This window comes from Sinocyclocheilus rhinocerous, unplaced genomic scaffold (genome assembly GCF_001515625.1).
Source record: "Sinocyclocheilus rhinocerous isolate Xijiao unplaced genomic scaffold, SAMN03320098_v1.1 scaffold2194, whole genome shotgun sequence".
Taxonomy (NCBI): Eukaryota; Metazoa; Chordata; class Actinopteri; order Cypriniformes; family Cyprinidae; genus Sinocyclocheilus; species Sinocyclocheilus rhinocerous.
The window spans coordinates 372,086-391,883 of NW_015652304.1; the positions used below are offsets into that span (position 1 = coordinate 372,086).

At 34.4% G+C, this 19,798-nt stretch overlaps 1 protein-coding gene across 1 annotated transcript in view; it reads right to left on the reverse strand.

Moving 5' to 3' along the window:
* Positions 1 to 3,324: 3,324 nt before the first annotated feature.
* efna4 (ephrin A4) overlaps positions 3,325 to 19,798 on the reverse strand; it is a 54,763-nt gene continuing 38,289 nt past the window's right edge. Inside the window, exons 2-5 of the mRNA XM_016520668.1 lie at positions 18,477 to 18,772; positions 13,013 to 13,081; positions 4,744 to 4,770; positions 3,325 to 3,981 (exon numbers count right to left, since the gene is read on the reverse strand). Coding sequence (XP_016376154.1) covers positions 3,884 to 3,981; positions 4,744 to 4,770; positions 13,013 to 13,081; positions 18,477 to 18,772 — 490 coding nt within the window. The 3' untranslated portion in view covers positions 3,325 to 3,883. The remainder of the gene's footprint in view (positions 3,982 to 4,743; positions 4,771 to 13,012; positions 13,082 to 18,476; positions 18,773 to 19,798) is intronic.

Consider the following 19,798-nt stretch of genomic DNA (forward strand, 5'->3'; position numbering starts at 1 on the left):
TGGAGGAGGTGTGGCTTTGCAGAGGGATTATACAGGGAAGGGGGTCTTGCTTTCAATGCTAGCTTGCTATTGCTAGCCTTTGTCAAAATCCCTGCCTGTGTTTCCTGTTTCTGTGTCATGGGCTCTTATTTTGTAGTTCTGTGTTTCCTCTGTTGCTTTGTTTTCCTCATGTTTCTATGCTGCTCTGTTCCCTTGTTTGTTGACATGGACACTCGTTTGACTACAACCACTCCTTCTTAGTTTCTATGGTTACTCATTGGTGTTTTGTCCTCTGGTCTGTATTTCTACTCCTGTGTCTCAGTCCTTGTTTATTGGTTGTGGCTTTACTTTATGAAAGCTGTTATGTGTTCCTGTGCCTGAGTTCTCTGCCTTGTTTTTGGTTTTAGTGGATTTGTCTATTGTTTGTCTAATGAACATCGCTGCACTTAGATTCTCACCTTATCCTTTGCCTGCATGTGACAGTAACCTTTGTGGTTGTGATTCAGTTCAACCCGTTTGTCTGCCACCTGGAATATAGAACCAAAAAAGGGAAAAGGCATGATCATTCATTTGCATGGAATATTTCTGTACACAGCACATTTAAGAACCACTGCTGTTCATGCTTTTAAAAAGAGAAAAATTTGCAGCAACGCATGTTTCCAGAGGTTGTGCATTTTATTGCTATTTAATCAATAACATCATCAACATCTTGTTGTATTTTTTTTTTTAAATCACTAAAGGTGAGTGATGTAAATATTCATTTATTTATTTATTGAGACTTCTAAAAACTATCAACTGCACTGAAAAAAAAAGAAATCTACAAAGTAGATAGTAGATAATCAGATAATTGGTAACAGACATGTCAAATGTTATATGTTTTCAGAGTTCAAAGTAATGTATTTATTTTTAATTTATATTTAAATCAAAAGAGCAATGAATTCTTTATTGTATGCTGGACATGCTGATGTGACCTGATCTCAACTTTTACTCTTTGGGGCTTTTTAGAGATTCTCTTTATTTAAAATTAGCTGACCATAGTGACAATGCCTGGAAATTATCAAAAAACATTCTGAATTTGATCACAGACTCAGAAAAACGACAAACGATTCTAATCATACTTACTATATTAAAAGTCATAAGTTGCAGTTTTACTTCAAGAGGTGCATATGGGGAAAATGTTAAAGAGGTTGCAAAAAATTGTGGTTAAAAATTATATTTCAGTCTTCATCATCCACATAACAAAGGTGTTGCAATAGGCTATACTGATAAGTTAAACACACCCTCCACAGGCAGTTTTATTGTACTTTCATCAAATAATAGAAATACATGTATGTAACCATGCAAGGAAAAAAACATGGCCTTGTAGCAACTTTTTAAATATTTTTATCAGACTGCTGAATTGTCTTGGTTGGAGGGGACTTCAATACATTTGACTTTGAGTATCCATTTGGATGCTAATATGAGCTCCTGTTCAGATAAAATGAAGTGCCCTGCAGCTTTAACTTGAAAGACTTTTTTATTTTGAGAGATCAGTTTTTTTAATTAATCAGTATTTGGGTAGCTTGAGTGCATTATGTTTGTATTATACTGGACATTCAATTCTATTGTTCACACACTTATAACTTCTGTCTACTATATTTCATTCATGTGACCCTAAAACATTTGATCATTCAAATGTTTTTCCTCCTCAGATCGTTTCAGTCTAGAGAATATGACCAGATCTTTTAAACTTATCACATGGAACACTTGTGGAATTAGAGACACAACTGATGTCCCTGACAAAAGAACAAAGATTCTACAAAGGCTGAATGAACTACAAGCATCTGTTGCATTTCTTCAAGAGACACATATAGGTATCAATGATGTTAGCCATCTTAAAGACATTGATGGTTGGGAACCATATTTCAGTGTTCATCATCCACGTAGCAAAGGTGTAGCAATACTGATAAAAAATGAATCGCCTTTTGAGCATCTAAAACACGATATAGAACCCACAGGCAGCTACATTGTACTTATCTTCAAATTATACGGTAAATGCTTCACTCTAGTGAATGTATATAACCATGCAAAAGAACACAAAGTTTTGCAGTGTCTTTCTGAATATCTACGTCAGACTGCCAGAGGTGTCTTGATAGTTGCAGGGAATTTCAATACAGTTCTAAACACAGATCTTGACCGGCAGTATCCAACTGGACATGCAGAGCCCCTTAGACCTTATCTGAACCTAGTTTCTTAAACAGCGTCTCTGTGGAACAGCTGCCATCTAGAGGAGACAAACAGACCTCCTGATATGAACTGAAGGTCAAAACATTTCTGAAGATTGTGACTTGTAATAAGTACAATAATTATTACAGTAGAAATGAATCTGCTCTCCTATTAATCTGCTATTCACTTATCAAAATAATGATGGGAATTTCAAATTAGATCATCAGATAAAAACAGCTTGGCCACACATGTATAAAAAAAAGAAAAACCTAAAAATAAACAGGAGCTGACTTTCACCTTCAAATAACATACGAAACAAGAATTTACACTGTCAAAACAACAGCTTGAAAAACATTATCTTTTATTTTGTAGCTCATTTTGCCGTGGAAAAATAGACAAAGTTCTTCACAGAAGATCCTGATCACTTCACAAAAATGTGAAACACTCAAATTACAAAGAAAATGACATTCCTACATACTAAAAACTATATTTAAAAAGTCTGTAAACTGATTGTTCTGTTTTGGCAGACATGAGTTGCATCTGAAAATATGAAATTAACAGAAAACCATCAGAAACTAGAGAAACAAAAACATGTATCATTACCACAGAATATATATTAACATTCTAAAACTTATAAAGGGGACAAAATAACTTCACCATTATTAGAAGTGAATTGAAAAAAAAAAAATGTTTAAACAATCATTTAAAAAAAAAACATCTGAAAAATACTTAAATGATTTAAATAGAAACATTTCCAGCTTTTATTTTGGCCTATTTTGGTTCTCTTGCATATCAATAATTATGCGAGAAAAATATGTTGTATGAACCTGATTAAGTGCCTTATTAAACAAACATGCAGACCAATCAGAGGAGTCCATATTAGGAAATGGCTGATCATGCCCCACAAGTGATGAACAGGAAGTAGTTATTTCTCTTCCTGTGTGGTCCAGGCAGGCCGTCACTCAGTCACACAAATTACAAATTTCAAATAAATTTGAAAGAAATTCAAGACACAAAAATTCCAGGATATTCCAGGTAATTCCAGAGTTCTGCCAGGTTGCTTAAAGTCAATACAGCAAAATCATTTTTTAAATGCTGCGCGGTCTGGCTTTGGTTTCGATGTATTCCTTTTTTCAAAGAGAAAAAAAAATTGTACAAAAAGTTTTTATTTTTTTCCAAGTTGTTGATGATTGGATATGTTAGTGATCACATGTATGAATGGTCACTCTGTCCCTGATCTTCCACTCAGTAGTACAAACAGCAGGAGCTTCATCCTCCTCGTCTTTGGCTCAGTTTGTTGTACAGTAGGACAGAGGGGGGAGCAGGGGCTTGTAAAGGAATGTCTGACTCTTAAGGACAGATGGATTCAAAGAAAATGAACAGTAAGATAAGCTCTTTGAAGGTAGATTAGTGTCGTTCTGTTACAGAGTGAACTTTTATCAGAGCAGACAGGAGTAAGAAGCCACTGAGAGTGGACGGAGAGAGAGAGAGAGAGACTGCCAGGAAGGAAATGGAGGGATGGAGATTAATAGCGTGACAAAAATGACAGAGCAAAGGAGTACGAGAAAGAGAGAGAGTCTGTCTGTGTGTGTGTAATCCACAGAAGTAGTCAAGCATTTACTGTAACGCAACTGGTTACGGAGGAATATCTGCAGCAACAGAGCACTTGTTTTCAGGTTTTAAGTTTTAAGAAGAGATATTAGAGAAAATAAGGCAACAAGAGGAATATGAGGAGGAGAGAAAGTCGTCCGACTGTCACTGGATGGACAGCGCTGCTGTGTGACGGTCTCTCTGTGGCTACAATAATCATAAAAAGTAAAAAAACAAAACAAAAAAAAAAGACAAATAAATATGATGTTAAAACACATATGCAAAGAAAAAAAATATGTAACTGTTTTTGTCCATTTCAATATTCACATAATCATCTAGCATCTTTTATGTCTCCTCAAAACTAAGAATGCAGTTTTATATGAATAAAAATAGACCAAGAATAAAAAATTAAAACCATGATAAAAATAAGTTATCATATAAAAATTATACAAATAATTTTTTTAAATAATACATATATATATATATATACTACTCTGTATTCATGATCAGTTCCCACCAACTTAGAAACATGCTATTATAAAGCAGGAAAATGTCACATTCCACATTTCAACAAGAATTTCCCAATGAACACACTGATTTAATTTAGATAGATTTAGTCTGACAATGAAGGACTTATCTTCCTCTCGAACCCTACTCATTTTTACATTTTTGTCCTTTGAAATGAACAGTGCTCTGTTTTAAATTCACTTTTCCAGTTGGTGCCATCAAAATTCTACAAACCTCTGTTCAAAACACTTTCTTTCTCCAGGCAATGTGGATAATGAACAGCAAATACAGTGAGCTTTGTGACACAAGTACGTGACACACACACACACACACACACACACACACATAATGCATATAATTAAATAATTTGCTTTTTTAATGAATAAAAAAATAATAGGAATTTTGTAATTCTATGCCATACTATAAACCAAGGGAAAAAACTGTATAGCAATAAACACTAACCTTCTTGTCTTGATGATTCAGCTGTTGCTAGAGGATACAAAAAGAGGGTGGGAGAAAGAAAGACAGACATGTGAGGTGTGAGTACTTTTTACATTTTTTTTTTTTGAGAGCTACAAACTTGGAACATCATTCTTGAGAACAAATGAGAAGAAAAATGCACATAGAGACACATTTACCATTACACTCAGGCAGAAACATACTGAAAAATTACTAACGGCTGCGCAACCCCAAAATACATCCTCAATGCAAATTCTCTTAAAGGTCGCACACAGAAAGATAGCGGGGGAAAAAATGAAGGTGGAAGGAGATGAAAGATTCTGCAAGAAACAAAAAAGTGGACTGGGAGGATGAACAAGAGAAAGGAGCGTGGAAAAGGAAAGATTTAGAGGGGGGAAAGGAGCAAGAGATACAAGACTCAACAGAGAAGGGCCACAAAAGCTACAAAGATAGAGTGATGGAGCGAAACACTGGAGAAGACAGAGAAGAGAAAAGACGAGAGGAGGAAGTGTGAGAAAAGCAGAGGGAGAACGAACAGGGGAGCCAAGAACCTGAAAGAAGGTCAGATGGCAAAAGGAAAGAGACGAAAGTGGGAAGGAGGGAGGGAGTTCGTGTCTGAGTGTCACTCTCTCAACAGGGGGTCAGACTGAGAAACATAATGAAGAAAAGATGAATGGAGAGAGAGAGAGAGATATCGCAGAAGTGGAGGAAAGAAGAGCGTAGAAGACCAAACAAGAGCAGTTGCCTAAAACTATAGAGCGAGTTGAAAGTAGAGGACAAGTGTACAAACAAATATGTAGTTCACACTTAAGATAAACTTTAAAAAGAATCAACATGAAAAAAAAATAGTTTTAAATTAATTTGAGTGGTATTCTATGACTGTGCACTTTAAGATTCTGTTTTTTAAGTCGGCTTCTTGCCTTCATTGGTATGTTTGTTTAAAATTGACAAATAACAATAACAAAAAAAAAAGGTTTTAAAGTTACAATTCATTTCATGTACTTTCTCAGTTAATCTGCTCATACAAACTGCATGTATAATAATGATAAAATATTTGGAAAAATGGTTTACATAGTTTTAGACTATAGCACGTCACACCGCAGGACATGTCAGTTTTCCAAAAGCATTTCACGTCAACTAATTGCCTGCTCGTTAAACAAAATCAAGTTAACACATATTAGTTCAAGTTAGTTTAACCCATTATTAACACTTGACCAAACGGAGAGATAAAATCCTTCGTTAAAGGTTTCATTCAGATATGCCTTCTTTTGATGAGGACACTGACTTTTGTCAATATTTACAGTCAAGAAATGAGAGAAAATGTGTGCAGATAAAATGAAACTGCCTCATTAGAAATGAACTACAAATGAGCATCAAAACAATAGAAACATCAAATTAAATCATAGCAAATTAAAAGTTCAAAAACACAATATTTATAAATGTAATGCATTTATAATGAACCACTAATCAAACATTGTTCGACTTCATCATATATAGATCATGTACATTTACATTAAGCCATTTAGCAGACGCTTTTATTCAAAGCGACTTACAAATGAGGACAATGGAATTAATCAAAATAAAAAAAAGAGCAATAATATGCAAGTGCTATGACAAGTCTCAGTTAGCCTAACTCAGTACATGTAGCAAGGACTTTTTTATGATTATATAATAAATAAAAAGAAAACAAATAGATAGAATAGAAAAAGAATAGAGAAAGCTAGAGTTAGAGGGCCCTTTTTTTAAAGAATACAAGCAGTTAGAAAACAAATAGTTTTTTTGTTAATTATATAATAAATAAAAAGAAAACAAATAGAATAGAAAAAGAATAGAGAAAGCTAGTGTTAGAGGCTTTTTAAAAAGAAAACACACAGTTAGAAAACAAATAGAGTGCAAGTCTTAAAGGTTAAAGTGTTGTTTTTTTAAATAAAAAAAGAAAACAAATAGATAAAATAGAATTTGAATAAAGAGTGCTAGAGATAGAGGGTCAAATAAAGATGGAAGAGATGCGTGTACCATTCTTCGACATTTTTTTCCCACATTTATCTTTCCACAAATCAAATCTTGGAATACAGGAAAGTATGAAAAGGGATTTTCAAATTTGAAATTAATTTGAATACTAAACTAGTTTACACAACAAGGGCATGAAATGATTCATCTATAATTGTAATAGCTTAAAGGATTAATCTATAATATAAGATTGATCTATAATTGTTTTAAACAAAAATAAAATTAATAAATCATTATTAATATGATTAAACTAAAAATATTTTTTTTACAATACACAAAAACAGCGTGCAATGTTTGATTTTGATATGCTGAGAGGAGTCTCAATTAAACAGTTGTTCGCATCTAACAACATACAAAAAAGTTAAAAGTAAAATGATTTAATCAAATAAAAAATCTGCAAATATAATATATGTATTCATTTACAAAGTAATGGTAAATTTAGGCATGCAATCACACAAAACCTTATTCAGGCATTAAATAAAACTCTCAAAATAAAATTTGATAAGATTATTATTGATATTTTCTAATCTTCTATAATTACCATTAAAATATACCAAAGTAGCCTACATTATCTACATCATTTTTTTGCATGTTGTTTTAAATAGAAATAGAAAAAAGAGAGAAGATAATTACAGTCTTGAAGAAAAATATATTATTTGGACAAAAGTTTAAACCTATTTTTCTCTCTTACTAAAGTGAAATGAAATGTTTGCTTCAACAAGATGGCAGGTTTTTTTGTTTTCAAGCACAAAATGGCTGCAGTTGTGCTTTCCTTGCATAAAACATGGCTGCCATGCTATGATGCAGAGAACAACTGGGAAGAGGATGCGAGAGATGGAGAACAGACGAGACGGAGAGAAAAAGCTTCCCTGCTTCATTCATCTCCGCAATTTTACCCTTTACTTGTTATTGCAAAACGAAAACATTCGACTGACATGCCGAAAACGTAAGCGTATTTCCTTGTTTATATTTTCCGAAAAATCGGTCACTTCAAGGAAAAACTACACTTGTGTAAAGGCACCGAGTTAGCGTTTTTTCTTCTCGCTTTAGAAAAACGCTCTAGCGAATGACAAAACTAACAAGGCGAGAGAGGTGAATAAAAGGGGGAGAACGAGGTATCCACTGAGGTGGGCAGCGCAAAACGGACAGAGTTTCGGGTTTTTAAAACAATTAAAAAGTTTGAGAAACGGACAGAAACTGGAAAAGGAAATGGTGTGCTCACAGCAGGACCGAGCGAGTTAAAAAGAGTCGAAAAAGACAGGGATCAATTAGAGAGAAAGTAGAACTGACTGAAATGGTTTTTCACAGCGGGGGAGAGAAGGACCGAGAAAGACGCTGAATGAGAGAGAGGAGGGGGAAAAAAAACAACAACAGCAGAATTAATGTTTTGACAAGTTGCCCCGAGTAAGTGCAGGGAGCGGAGCAAAGTGAATAGGATGAAAGACGAGGGCACCCGGGAGCTGTTTTCCATGAGACGCTGCTCAATCAAGACCGAATATTGCAGAGTTTTTGGTCTGGTCGTGCTTTTATAGTTTGAGCGAGGTGTCTTGCTACCAAACTCCAGGTATGAACATCACAAAGCTTTTATTGTCTTTCTTCTCTTTTTGCGATACATACGAGTGAGGGGATGGATTTAACTGCGACACATTGCCAGCTTTTGGGGATCCTTCAAGCATGTTGCTGGTTCAGGGGGAACCATTTCACTGTTACACTCCATGAATCCGTCATGCTCTATAATGAGCGCTACATTCAGTTATTTCCTATATACCAGACTTCGAATAATTCGCACGCAGCTCAATACATCTCAAATGAATAGAAAAGCTTATTTCACAGCGCTAACCAACCTTGCAACCAACTTGTGACTGGATTCCCTCTGGTATTACTGATCTATTTGCAGTCCTTAGCTTGTTCTGTTTCCCATGAGCCTGGTCATTAAGGCTCAAATGACCTAGCGAAATGAGCTCGGCTTAATTAAACTTTAAATACAGCTTGTTGCTGGTGCTGCGTGACTGAGATTTAGCTCTGGCTGCGGCTGTAACGTTGTTTCCGCAGTGAACACTGACAGGACCCTCAGTCCAACACAGTCTGTCAGATAAAAGACCTGCCACAGGAAGGAACCGAAGTCGGTTTGTGGCACTACCAGGAGGGACAAACACCAGCTGTGCAAAACATGCCCTGGCGCAAAGTCACGTCACACACACCTCTCCTTTCATTCGTCTTTACATACAAATGATCAGAGGAAAACAGCACAGGAAAAATGCTGTATAGGTGTGCAAGAAGGTATGTGAGAAGACGGAGGGTCTGAAAGCAAAATGTGGTGGAGAATGCGGAGATATATGGAAGCAAATGAGGATAATAAGAGCAAGTATTAATTTGAAATGTTGATTTTAGGCTCGTAGAAAAGAAACCTTGAATGAAATACATTTTAGTCGATGTCAGGAAGGGTTGAACCGTGGTCAATGGCACTAAATATTACAATTTAATGGCAAATAAAATATACACACAAAATTGCAGAATGTAAATGAACATTTATTTAGCTTGTCATGGACGACGAAATGTTAATCGGACTAATCGAAAATTAAACCAAATAAAATATTGTGAATAAATAAAGTAAACGCATGAAAACAGTATGAATTCTGATAAAGAAAAAAATATATATACTGTTTGAAAAAAAATGTTAAGAGAGATACAAAACCTCTCCAAAAGATTATGAATAAAATATAAATAGATATAAATAATAAAAAAAATAAATTCTATTTTGTATTATATGATATTATATAATATTAGATTAAATTATATTTTATTGTATTATATAAACACATTCTTACTGCACCAAAAAAAAAGAACAAAAAAAGTGCGTTATACCTTGACAAAGAAAGAAAGAAAAAATATACTGCTAAAGTACCGCTAAAATTATATGATATGATATTATATAATAATAATAAAATTATATATTATATAACATTCTTCTTACTGCACAAAAAATGCTAAAAATGTGCGTTATACCTTGAAAAAAGAAAGAAAAAATATATACTGCTAAAATATATACTGCTAAAGAAAAAAAAACACATACTGTTTGAAAAAAATAATAAGAGAGATAACAAAACCTCTCCAAAAGATTATGAATAAAAATATAAATATCAATAATTTAGTAAATAGTATTTTGTATTATATGATATTATATAATATTAGATTAAATAATATGTTATTGTATTATATAACACATATTCTTACAGCACAAAAAAAATACAAATACTAAAAATGTGCGTAATACCTTGACAAAACTAACGCAAGTATACTTATGTTAATTGGCCAACCAAGCACAGCGGTCAACTAAAATGCTTAAAAAATTGTCAAATATATATGTATGAATATAAACAGATGTGTCTATAACTATTCAGGAACATGATGCAATGGACAGATGGAATGGAATATGAGGAGAAATCCAGAAATGGACAGAGTTTGAAGAGAGTGGAGACTCAGGGAAAGTGTAGTGGATAAGACTCTGATTAGTTTTGCTCCGGTAACGACTGATCATAAAAATGAGGGAGGGAAGGAAAAGACTAAAAGAAACAGAGAGGGGGAGATTAGTGCCACTCCAGGAACGACTAAACACTAGGAGGAGAAAGAAAGAAAAAAAAAAAGGAGGGAGGGAGAAGCAGGGATGCTACAGTCTAGTCTGGATTAGTTTCGGTCAGAGAACAGAAAAAGAGGGAAAGAGCGGGATAAAAGTGATGGATCATCTGAAGCGAGAGCATGAGAAGAGGAAAATGTGCAAAGACGAGGAAGAAAAGTTGTCATTCCACGCATTCATTAAAGCATCTACCACGGATAAAGTAAATGTTAGAGAACCTTTTCCTCCTCAAAACAACTAAAATCTCCATCTTCCCTTATCAAATGTTGCTCCTAAAATAAACAACATCCACCTCAGATCCTGATGTTTCACATACAAACATTTCAAATCAATTGCACAAGCATTTTCTGCTCCAACCACAAGATATTTCTCCCTGAAGGTTACACAACACATCTCCTTAAAGGCTTCAAGAATTTGATTTCACAACAGCAAGTTTGTTTGATTTACTTTATGTGGAACAAACGCAATGGTTACCCACTTTTCCAACTATGAAAAAGTAACTTAGATATTTAAATACAGTACTATTGATCTCCGGTCAAACTAGACTGTAACAAACATAAAACATTTTCATAGCTGATGAATAAGTACAAATGGTGTCATGAAAAGTTAGAGAGAGTGCGAGAGGCCAGAAGGCAGGTTTGGGGCCGGGACAGGACTTGGATATTGGGTTCGACAGCTTCTGAGTTGGCGTGCATGTCTGTGCATGTGTGTGAAGCAGGAGGTGGAATTGGGTCGGACGGCTTACGGACCCCACTGCCATTCCCACTCTTACTGGGCGGCATTCCCTGCTGAACCCCCATCAGCCAAGCAGAGCGGAAGGTCAACATAACTGCAGGGGTCTGAGAGCCAGCCTCGCTCCACGCACACACACACTAACACGCACATACGCTTTCACACATCATGTTATAGCAAAAGGAAAAAGAAATGGCAAATAGAAATATGTGCAAATAATTTAAAATAAAATATCAATTGACAACAGCTAATAATAAATATGATTTATGATTACTGTACTAGTTATAATTACAATCTACAAAAATATACATACAAATTCCCATTTCAAAACAAATGTATTTGTCTTCATTTAAATGTATATGTATATATATATATATATATATATATACACAATTTAAGTACATTTAAATTCACTTGACTATACAGACCGTATTTTTCTATATTATTTATCATCTACTGAAAATATACATACAAATTCTAATTTCAAAACAAATGTATTTTTCATTATAGTAATGTTTACTGTAAGTCAAATTAATAATAATAATAATAATAATAATAGTTTGTTTTTGTACATACATTGTATATACATACATTATTTGTATAAAAATGTTGTTTCTATAATCTAATGATTGTATCTATATTATCTACAAAAATACATACAATACAAATTTGAATTTCAAAACAAATGTATTTTTATTATGTTTATTGTAATTCAAATGAATAATAATAATAATAATAATAATAATGTATTTGTTTTTTTATATACATACATTATTTGTATATAAATTAGATTTTGTTGCTATATTATTTAACTATAAAAAATACATACAATACAAATTTGAATTTCAAAACAAATGTATATGTATATATTTTTATTATGTTTATTGTAATTCAAATGAATAATAATAATAATGTATTTGTTTTTTATATACATTGAAAATACATTATTCGTATATAAATTAGATTTTGTTGCTATATTAACTACAAAAAATATATACAATACAAATTTGAATTTCAAAACAAATATATTTTTATTATGTTTAAATTCAAAATAATAATAATAAACAACAATGCTGTATTTATTATTATTATTATTATTGTTTGTTTTTGTATATACATTGTATATACATACATTATTTGCATATAAATTTGATTTTGTTGCTATATTTTTTAAACTACACAAAATAAATACAATACAAATTCCAATTTCATAACAAATGTATATTTTTTATTAATGTTTATTATAATATAAATGAGTTATCACATATATTAATATTATTAATTATTTTTTATTATATAACAAATATATTTTGATATACTTATATTATTATTATTAGTAGTAGTCAACAGAGGTTGGTAAAATTGGATTTTGTTGCTATATTATCTATCTACAAAAAAAACCATACAAAATCCAATTTAAAAAAAATGCATTATATTTATTTTTTATTTAAGTGTGTTATAGTTGCTTATAGTCTGTGTGTGTGTGTGTGTGTGTGTGTATTGTACACCTATAATATGTGAAATTTCTCATTTGAAAATAAATGTGTTGTTTTCCATGTACAGCAATGCAAGCCGACTTTTTAGCCAAGACTTTCTTGACAATTTATTTTGCTATTTTAATCTGCATTTTAACCATTGAGTCAGAGAAAAAAAAAAGAAGAAAAGGATGAAAAATAGAATGATGAACCAGAGAAAGGGTGAATGCATTAGCAGAAAAGGGGAAATGGGAAGAAGGTAGGCAGAGAGTAGGGAAAGCGAGCGAGTGGTTGCGTGCAGAGAGAGGGGCATGTCTGATTGCGTGAGAGGGTGTGTGTGGGGGTGGTGACATGCTTTTTTTCCCCAAGGAAATAGTGTGGACAAAAAAAACCTAGAGGATGAAGAGAGGGCTGTACTTACTCGGTGGACAACACACAGTTACTCGTAGTTTCATACATGGGAGGGGGGGTCCGTCGTCTGTGGATAGTGCTGGAAGGAAAGACAGAGAGAGAGAGTAAAACAGGAGACTGATGTCTTTGACACTGGGAAAGAGGAATATAAATTTGTTGCCACCAAATCGATGGTTTAGACTGCTCACACGAAACACAAATACACACATAACCCAGGGCCATCGATGGAATGGCTAATCCATTAGCGCTAGCAGGAGCTGTAACGGGCTCGTTAATGCTGAGCTCGGCACAACCGACTGTGAGCCGTTCCACAAATGATGGACACTCTGATGCAGTCAGATGGGCTCTGCGCAGACATTCACACTTCATAAACTTACATGATTACACCGTTACAACATTATTTACACACTTGGAGGTCATACTTGCTTTCAGCTCATCTCTAAGTGTGATCCAAGCATGACTGCATATATTCGTTCTGAACTAAATTCCACAACACAGTTGCATTAAAATGCTCAAAACACATTCTAACATTTCCTCAGTGGGGAAAAAAAAAAGAATTAAACGTGCTCTGATTATGAAACATTCAGGATATTGACGGTAATGTGTATGTATTTTACATTACACTACACTTCTGCTTTGTTCTTTACTGCAGATTAAAGGTTGTGTGAGTGCTTAAGCCCTTTAGGAAGTCAGTTGATAGCATATAATGATATTCATTTAAGGCTATACTGAAACTGCAGCTTGTCAAGCTGCTCATTTAAAGTTGTTCAACTGCAGTCAAAAGAAGCTTTTTGAAAAAGTAGTTCCAAATGCAGCAAGCACACCGACACTGGAACTGAAAAAAGGCCTCAAAGTTGTATGATTGAATTTTTGAGTCATTTGATATCAATTTTTACACTACGTTTTCATCGAAAGTTGAGCTGAACCTGTCTGACAGATTATAAGAGACCCAATTTCAGTCATAACACAATTTTGACAAAATGTGTAGTTACTGCATTTGCTGTATCTAATTATATTTAAGATAGTTTTATTAATTTAATGTCTTTTTTCAGACAGCTATATTCACAGACACAAATATTCAGGAACCCAATTAGGGTGAAAGCATTACACTGCATTTTACACTAAATATTACCAAATAAATACTCCACAATAACTCTAAAACATAATAATGAACAGCCCTGTTTAATTAAATAATATATTATTTGGTAAAATTCATAATAGAATAACATTGTTACAAAAAAAAGAAAAGAAAAGACAATTACTTCCCACTGGTAAAAAAAAAATAGCAGAAAATCATATGGTAATGATTTGTAGATATATTTAATGCATGAAATATATAAATGCACCAAACCAAAATGGTTGCATATCAGACCCCATGAGGCGACCATCTCCATGTCAAATAAAACAGCTTTTAATAGGCTACTGATGAGTTTTTATCTCATGAGTGCACACCATTTTAATGTATTTTGCAAAGAAATGTCATTAATTTCTACATTAAGGAAGAAAAAAAAATCCTCGCTGCACCTTTAAATTGATGTCTCGTTCTGCTAGAGCCTGCTGCTGGTGTTTTTAGCATGCTACCTTAACATCAAGGGTAAGTCTGACATTACAGATGTAGATACAGACAGAATTAATGTATATGAACACACACACACACACACACACACACACATGTGCTCTATAGCGCTGTGTGTTTACACACATTCATACCTCATTAGCATCAGGCCATGTTATGAGCGCTGTAAAACTATAATGATTCTCTTCCCAGAATCTGAGCAGCAAGTCTGAGGTAGACATGCTTAAATTCAGGCTTGAGTGGGTCTGCCGTTTTAAAGAGCGTCTCTGGCTCCACGTTTAATCATAACCATAAATCTATAACAGCCATTTCAGCAACACACACCACAGCAGCGGCCATTTTCATCTAGTAGAGAGGCTTTTAACCGAACGTCTAACAACCACAGATACATCCATTTAGTGTGCGCAGTAATTTCACATTGACGATAATGAGAACGGCTGATTCCAGCGGGGCTCTCTGTGTGTGTGTGTGTGTGGTTATGTGTGGGTGGTGTGTGTTTTGGTTTTTTGAACCCCATAGGCATTCGGTCATACCTTTTGGGTTTGTGTTCATTGCATTTGAGTGACTCTGGATTGTAAAGCAGAAGTCTGAGACCACTAGTAAAACTGCCTCTCACTTTTTTATTGAATGCATTCTTTTCTTTAAAAATTATATAACCAGCATAGAAAATTAAGTGGGAAGTTTAATTGAAAAATGGGAATGAATAATGTTTTGGTATTTGGTATTGGGGGGGTGTCAACGACATACTGTGCACATGATAAACACAAGAAAAAAAATCTTGTAGAAATCTAGTTTAAAATGTGCCATGTTTTTAGAAAGTACTCTGTGTTCATGTTTGTTTTGTGTGGTTTTGAAATTCTTTTAAATACCGTTTTCAAGAAAAAGTTGAAATTGAATTGCTTTCAAACATGTTGTGTGCTTAACCATCAAGGAAAAAGTAAAAATATATTTTCCATACACAATAATAACGCTAAATATTTTTAAAAGTAGTATCTTGAATTAATAATTCATAAATATCATTACATTTCTGGGGATGCACCACATGACATTTCACAACTTGTAAACCAACATGTCATATAAAAAGTCATAAACTTTCCTGATTTCTTCTGCATGTTGGTTGCACCATGACTTTGATTGATTTGGCAGGCAAAGTTTTTAAAATATTAACAAGTAGTTTTGCACATTTTTTAAAAATTATTATTATTTCTAAGAAATATTTTTATTTAAAAAAACATTAATTTTAATACAAAGTAAAACACACTCATAGAAGTGTATTCAGGCAATGTATAAATGTATGTACATTTTTAGTATATTTTTCTATTGTATATTTTTCTATGCTCATTCTAAAAGTGCATCCAGTCAATGTATGAATTTCATGTACATTTTTAGTGTATCTTTTAATAAGAAAATAAATCGTCATCATGTCATTGACCCATGCCTCTCTGTTGATTTAATTACAGTTACACTAGTTACACTGAAGCTGCATGAACTCCACAAGTTTGTGCAAAACTTGATCCATGTTGTTAAACTAAAAGGAAACAAGCCAATGGGAGAGTCACTTACAGGTACTTCCTGTATTAAAGTCCAGTTTGTCTTGAAAGCACAACTCTTTAGTAGTTATCTCTTCCATTTCATCCTCAAATGCTCTTGCACGCACACACACAGACAGACTTAAACTACAACTTGAATTTAGATCGGACACACTGATCCCTTGTTTTCAGCTACAGGATTGAGCTTAAACAATTAAAAAGACACACACATTGTTACTCTTTCTTTGAAGTGAACAATAGACAAACACACACACAGAGTATTAGGGTAGGGGTGGGATCGTGAAGTTTGACACAATGGCTCTTTGCTGTGTATACAGTCTCATGCTTGAACAATGCTCTATTGTCCACGTCAGCACTGCTGTAATTTATGTGAAGATACTTTCCCCCTTTCTGTCTCTTCCTATTTTTCCCATCCTCTCTCTGTCCATTGTTGTCTCACTCTTTCTTTCAAGGAGACTCTCTCCTCTTCTTCTACTCTCTCCCTTTCGACCATCGTCCTTCATCCTCGAAGACCCTAGTGTCTGCAGACCCTCCGTCTGCCGCTCCACGCTTTCGTTTTTTTTCTTTTTTTCAGTTTATTTTGTTTTCCTACAGTATATCGATTCTATCATTCATCATGCTATTCCTAGGATTTTATTACGACTCTTTCAGATTGTGGCACATTGATAGAATATGGTAAACTTCCAAAGTTTCAAAAAGCAAAATCTAATTGTTCTTACAGCATGTTAGATAAACTAAAAATCAATTTAGCATTAAAATACTAAAAGCAGCTAGTTTTAAGCATAAAATATCTGTATCCCTATAGAGTGATTTTGGTCTTTTGGGGAAAACTACAACTATACAACATCATAATTTTGGCCTAATATGTTCAATTTATATTTAATTACCTATCATAATAAGAACTATTTTTTTAATTAACTGCAAACTGTTTAAATAACTATTTTTAAAGACAAAAACCCTAATTATTTAGCCCTAATATTCATATTTTGTGCACAACCATGTTACTACATTACAAAGGGCATAACACTGCTTACAACTGCAACAGTGTAGCAACATTTGCAAATCTCATCTCAACAGCCCATATATTTAGTTTGACCTCCTGAGGTTAATGTCAACATTTTCTAAAGGTTAAAGGCACAATATGTAATTTTCGCCGCTAGAGGCCGCGTATTCAAAATAAACAAATAGACAAAGGTGTAGTTTGATGACGCCGTGACTGAGTGTGGAATCATGGGAGTTGTCGTCTTCATCCCCACAGCCGACGCAATCCGACGGGACTCAGGCAGAAATCATGTTCAAGGATGAGCTAATGATTTATTAACGTAGTAGAATGAAGCAGGGTGAGGCTGAAAGCCGTCGAAGCGAAACGAGGCCACTGAACGAGCGAGTAATGTTTTTGCCTGGTTTACAATTGTAAAATACTGTCATTAAATTCGTGCGTATGTGGGGGAAAAAAAGCGGTACTCTCTGATAATCCTTGATACATTTGAAAGTTCTGTTATAATGCTACTCAATGCGGTCGTCATCGGTCTATTAAAACGCACAATATAATTAAAGCGTCTTTGGTGTTTCCATGTTTTCTACAAAACAAAACCGGAAATCGAGGGTGTATGATGTCATTAGCAGGCGACACAATGACACTATGGAAACGGTCCGTGCCACTAGTTAAAATTGCTTATTTCTCTGGATTTAAACATTCTTCAAAACATTTGGGATAGTGTAAGAACACAAGTCAGCAAAATATATAACACTGTTCTAGTGGTTTTTGAATATTTTAATAAAACATTTTTACATATTGTGCCTTTAAGCACCTTCTTTCACTGACCACAGGTAAAAACAAAACAAAAACAAAACTAAAATATTTTATTTATATTTATATATTTATTTTTTCCCAAATAAATATTAACGAAAAATGCCTTGTGCGCTTTTCTAACCCAGAGAGAGAGAGAGATGGAAGAAATGAGAGGAGGGAATTGAAAAGCTTTGGCCTAAAACCAAAGCTGTAAAAACAGGAAAACTGTCATGTAATTTTATGGCCACAGACCATCTTTCCTTCCTTTCTGGAGCCGAGAGGATGAGGGCGGAGCCAAAAGCAAGAAAAGGAGCACTTTCACTTATACTCTCATGAATATTCATACAAAAGATACACAAGCAGATAAACACAAAAGCACAGACCAGCTCCTGCTCACCAGTGTAGTAACTATATCAAAGTTGCTGTACCTAACATTACAAGATGTAGGCTGTATTGTAATTTAAGTTGTATTTAGTATTAATGTATCTGTTCAAGGTTAAGCTGTCACCTTGATTGACGTTTTTGTGTATGTTCTCCAACAGCGCAGCTCACTTACAGCTATAGTAGTAATGGTGTCCGGGCAGGAATTCAAAGCCCAGGGAGAAGGGTGTGAAGCGCTGGATCTTTTCAGAGAATCTGACAGGGCCATAGGGAGCGAACGGCTGGTTGCACTCCCATCTCTTAATGGCCTCTTTAGTCTCCACGCAGCCCCTGAACTGGCCCTCAGCCACCAGGTAGAGAGCCAGAGTCTCCACAGGGCCGCTCGACGGGTGGTCGGCAGGATAATGTGGACACAGTATATCCAGATAATCACTCAAATTGACCTGGACGGAGTAATCATCTCCTGTTAACCTGAGAGCAAGAGAGGGAGAGAGAGAGAGAAAGAGCGGTATATTAGTGGGTGTATTTCTATCATGAGAGAAATTCATGGCCACAATCATTAAAATGGCATTTTTCCAAGTCCACAGAACAGATTTCAGATGCGTCAGCAAGACCAGCACTGAATCACACTCGCGTCGGCACTCGCTTGGCCGCTCCGTGGAATATTATTAAGAGTTAGTGATCAGTCACACAGTCACTGCTGGGAAACAAATGCTTCAACGCGTCAGAAAATTTGTTATACCTGATGATACGGATAGAAGGATGCAGAAGGATGCACAATGTGTGACTGTAAAATAAAGATTAAAGTTAGGCAAGCTACGTAAATTAGGCAAGTTTTATGTTAGGCTACTCGAGTGATAGTGCACAGTAATGCTGAAAGGAAAGAGAAACCCATGAGGATTTCAGTAAGGTCAAAAGATTCACACAGAGGCAGATACGGACCATGGCTCTCAATAACTGCTTCATGCTAATTAGTGAGACTTTCATTCTTCGCTTGCCACACACACAAAGTCAAAAGTCAAGTTGCGCTAATAGGGGAAGAATTAGCATAGAATGGCCCTTAGTGGCTTGGTAAATAAATTCACGTTCCCATTTGTTTACACACTGTTGACTTTAAAAGGAAGTGTGCACAAGACACCATCAATAAAAAGAAAGGGAGAAGAGAGAAAGAAAGAACAACAAAGAGCAAAATAGTAAAAATAAATGAATAAAAAAAACATAAAAGGGTTAACAAAAAGAATAAAAGATGGAGAAAGAACCAAGAAAAAAAAGAAAGAAAGACAAAGGATGACAGAAAATAACAGAAAGAAATGACAATGGACAAAATAGAATGAATAAACAAAAGAAAAAATGAAAGGATGGACAAAAATAATGAGAGAAAAATATGGAGAAAGACAGACAGGCAGAAACAATGTCAGAAAGAAAGAAAATATGGAGAAAGAAAGAAAGAAAGAAATGACAGAAATAAAGAGAGGAACAAAAAAGATGGAGAGAAAG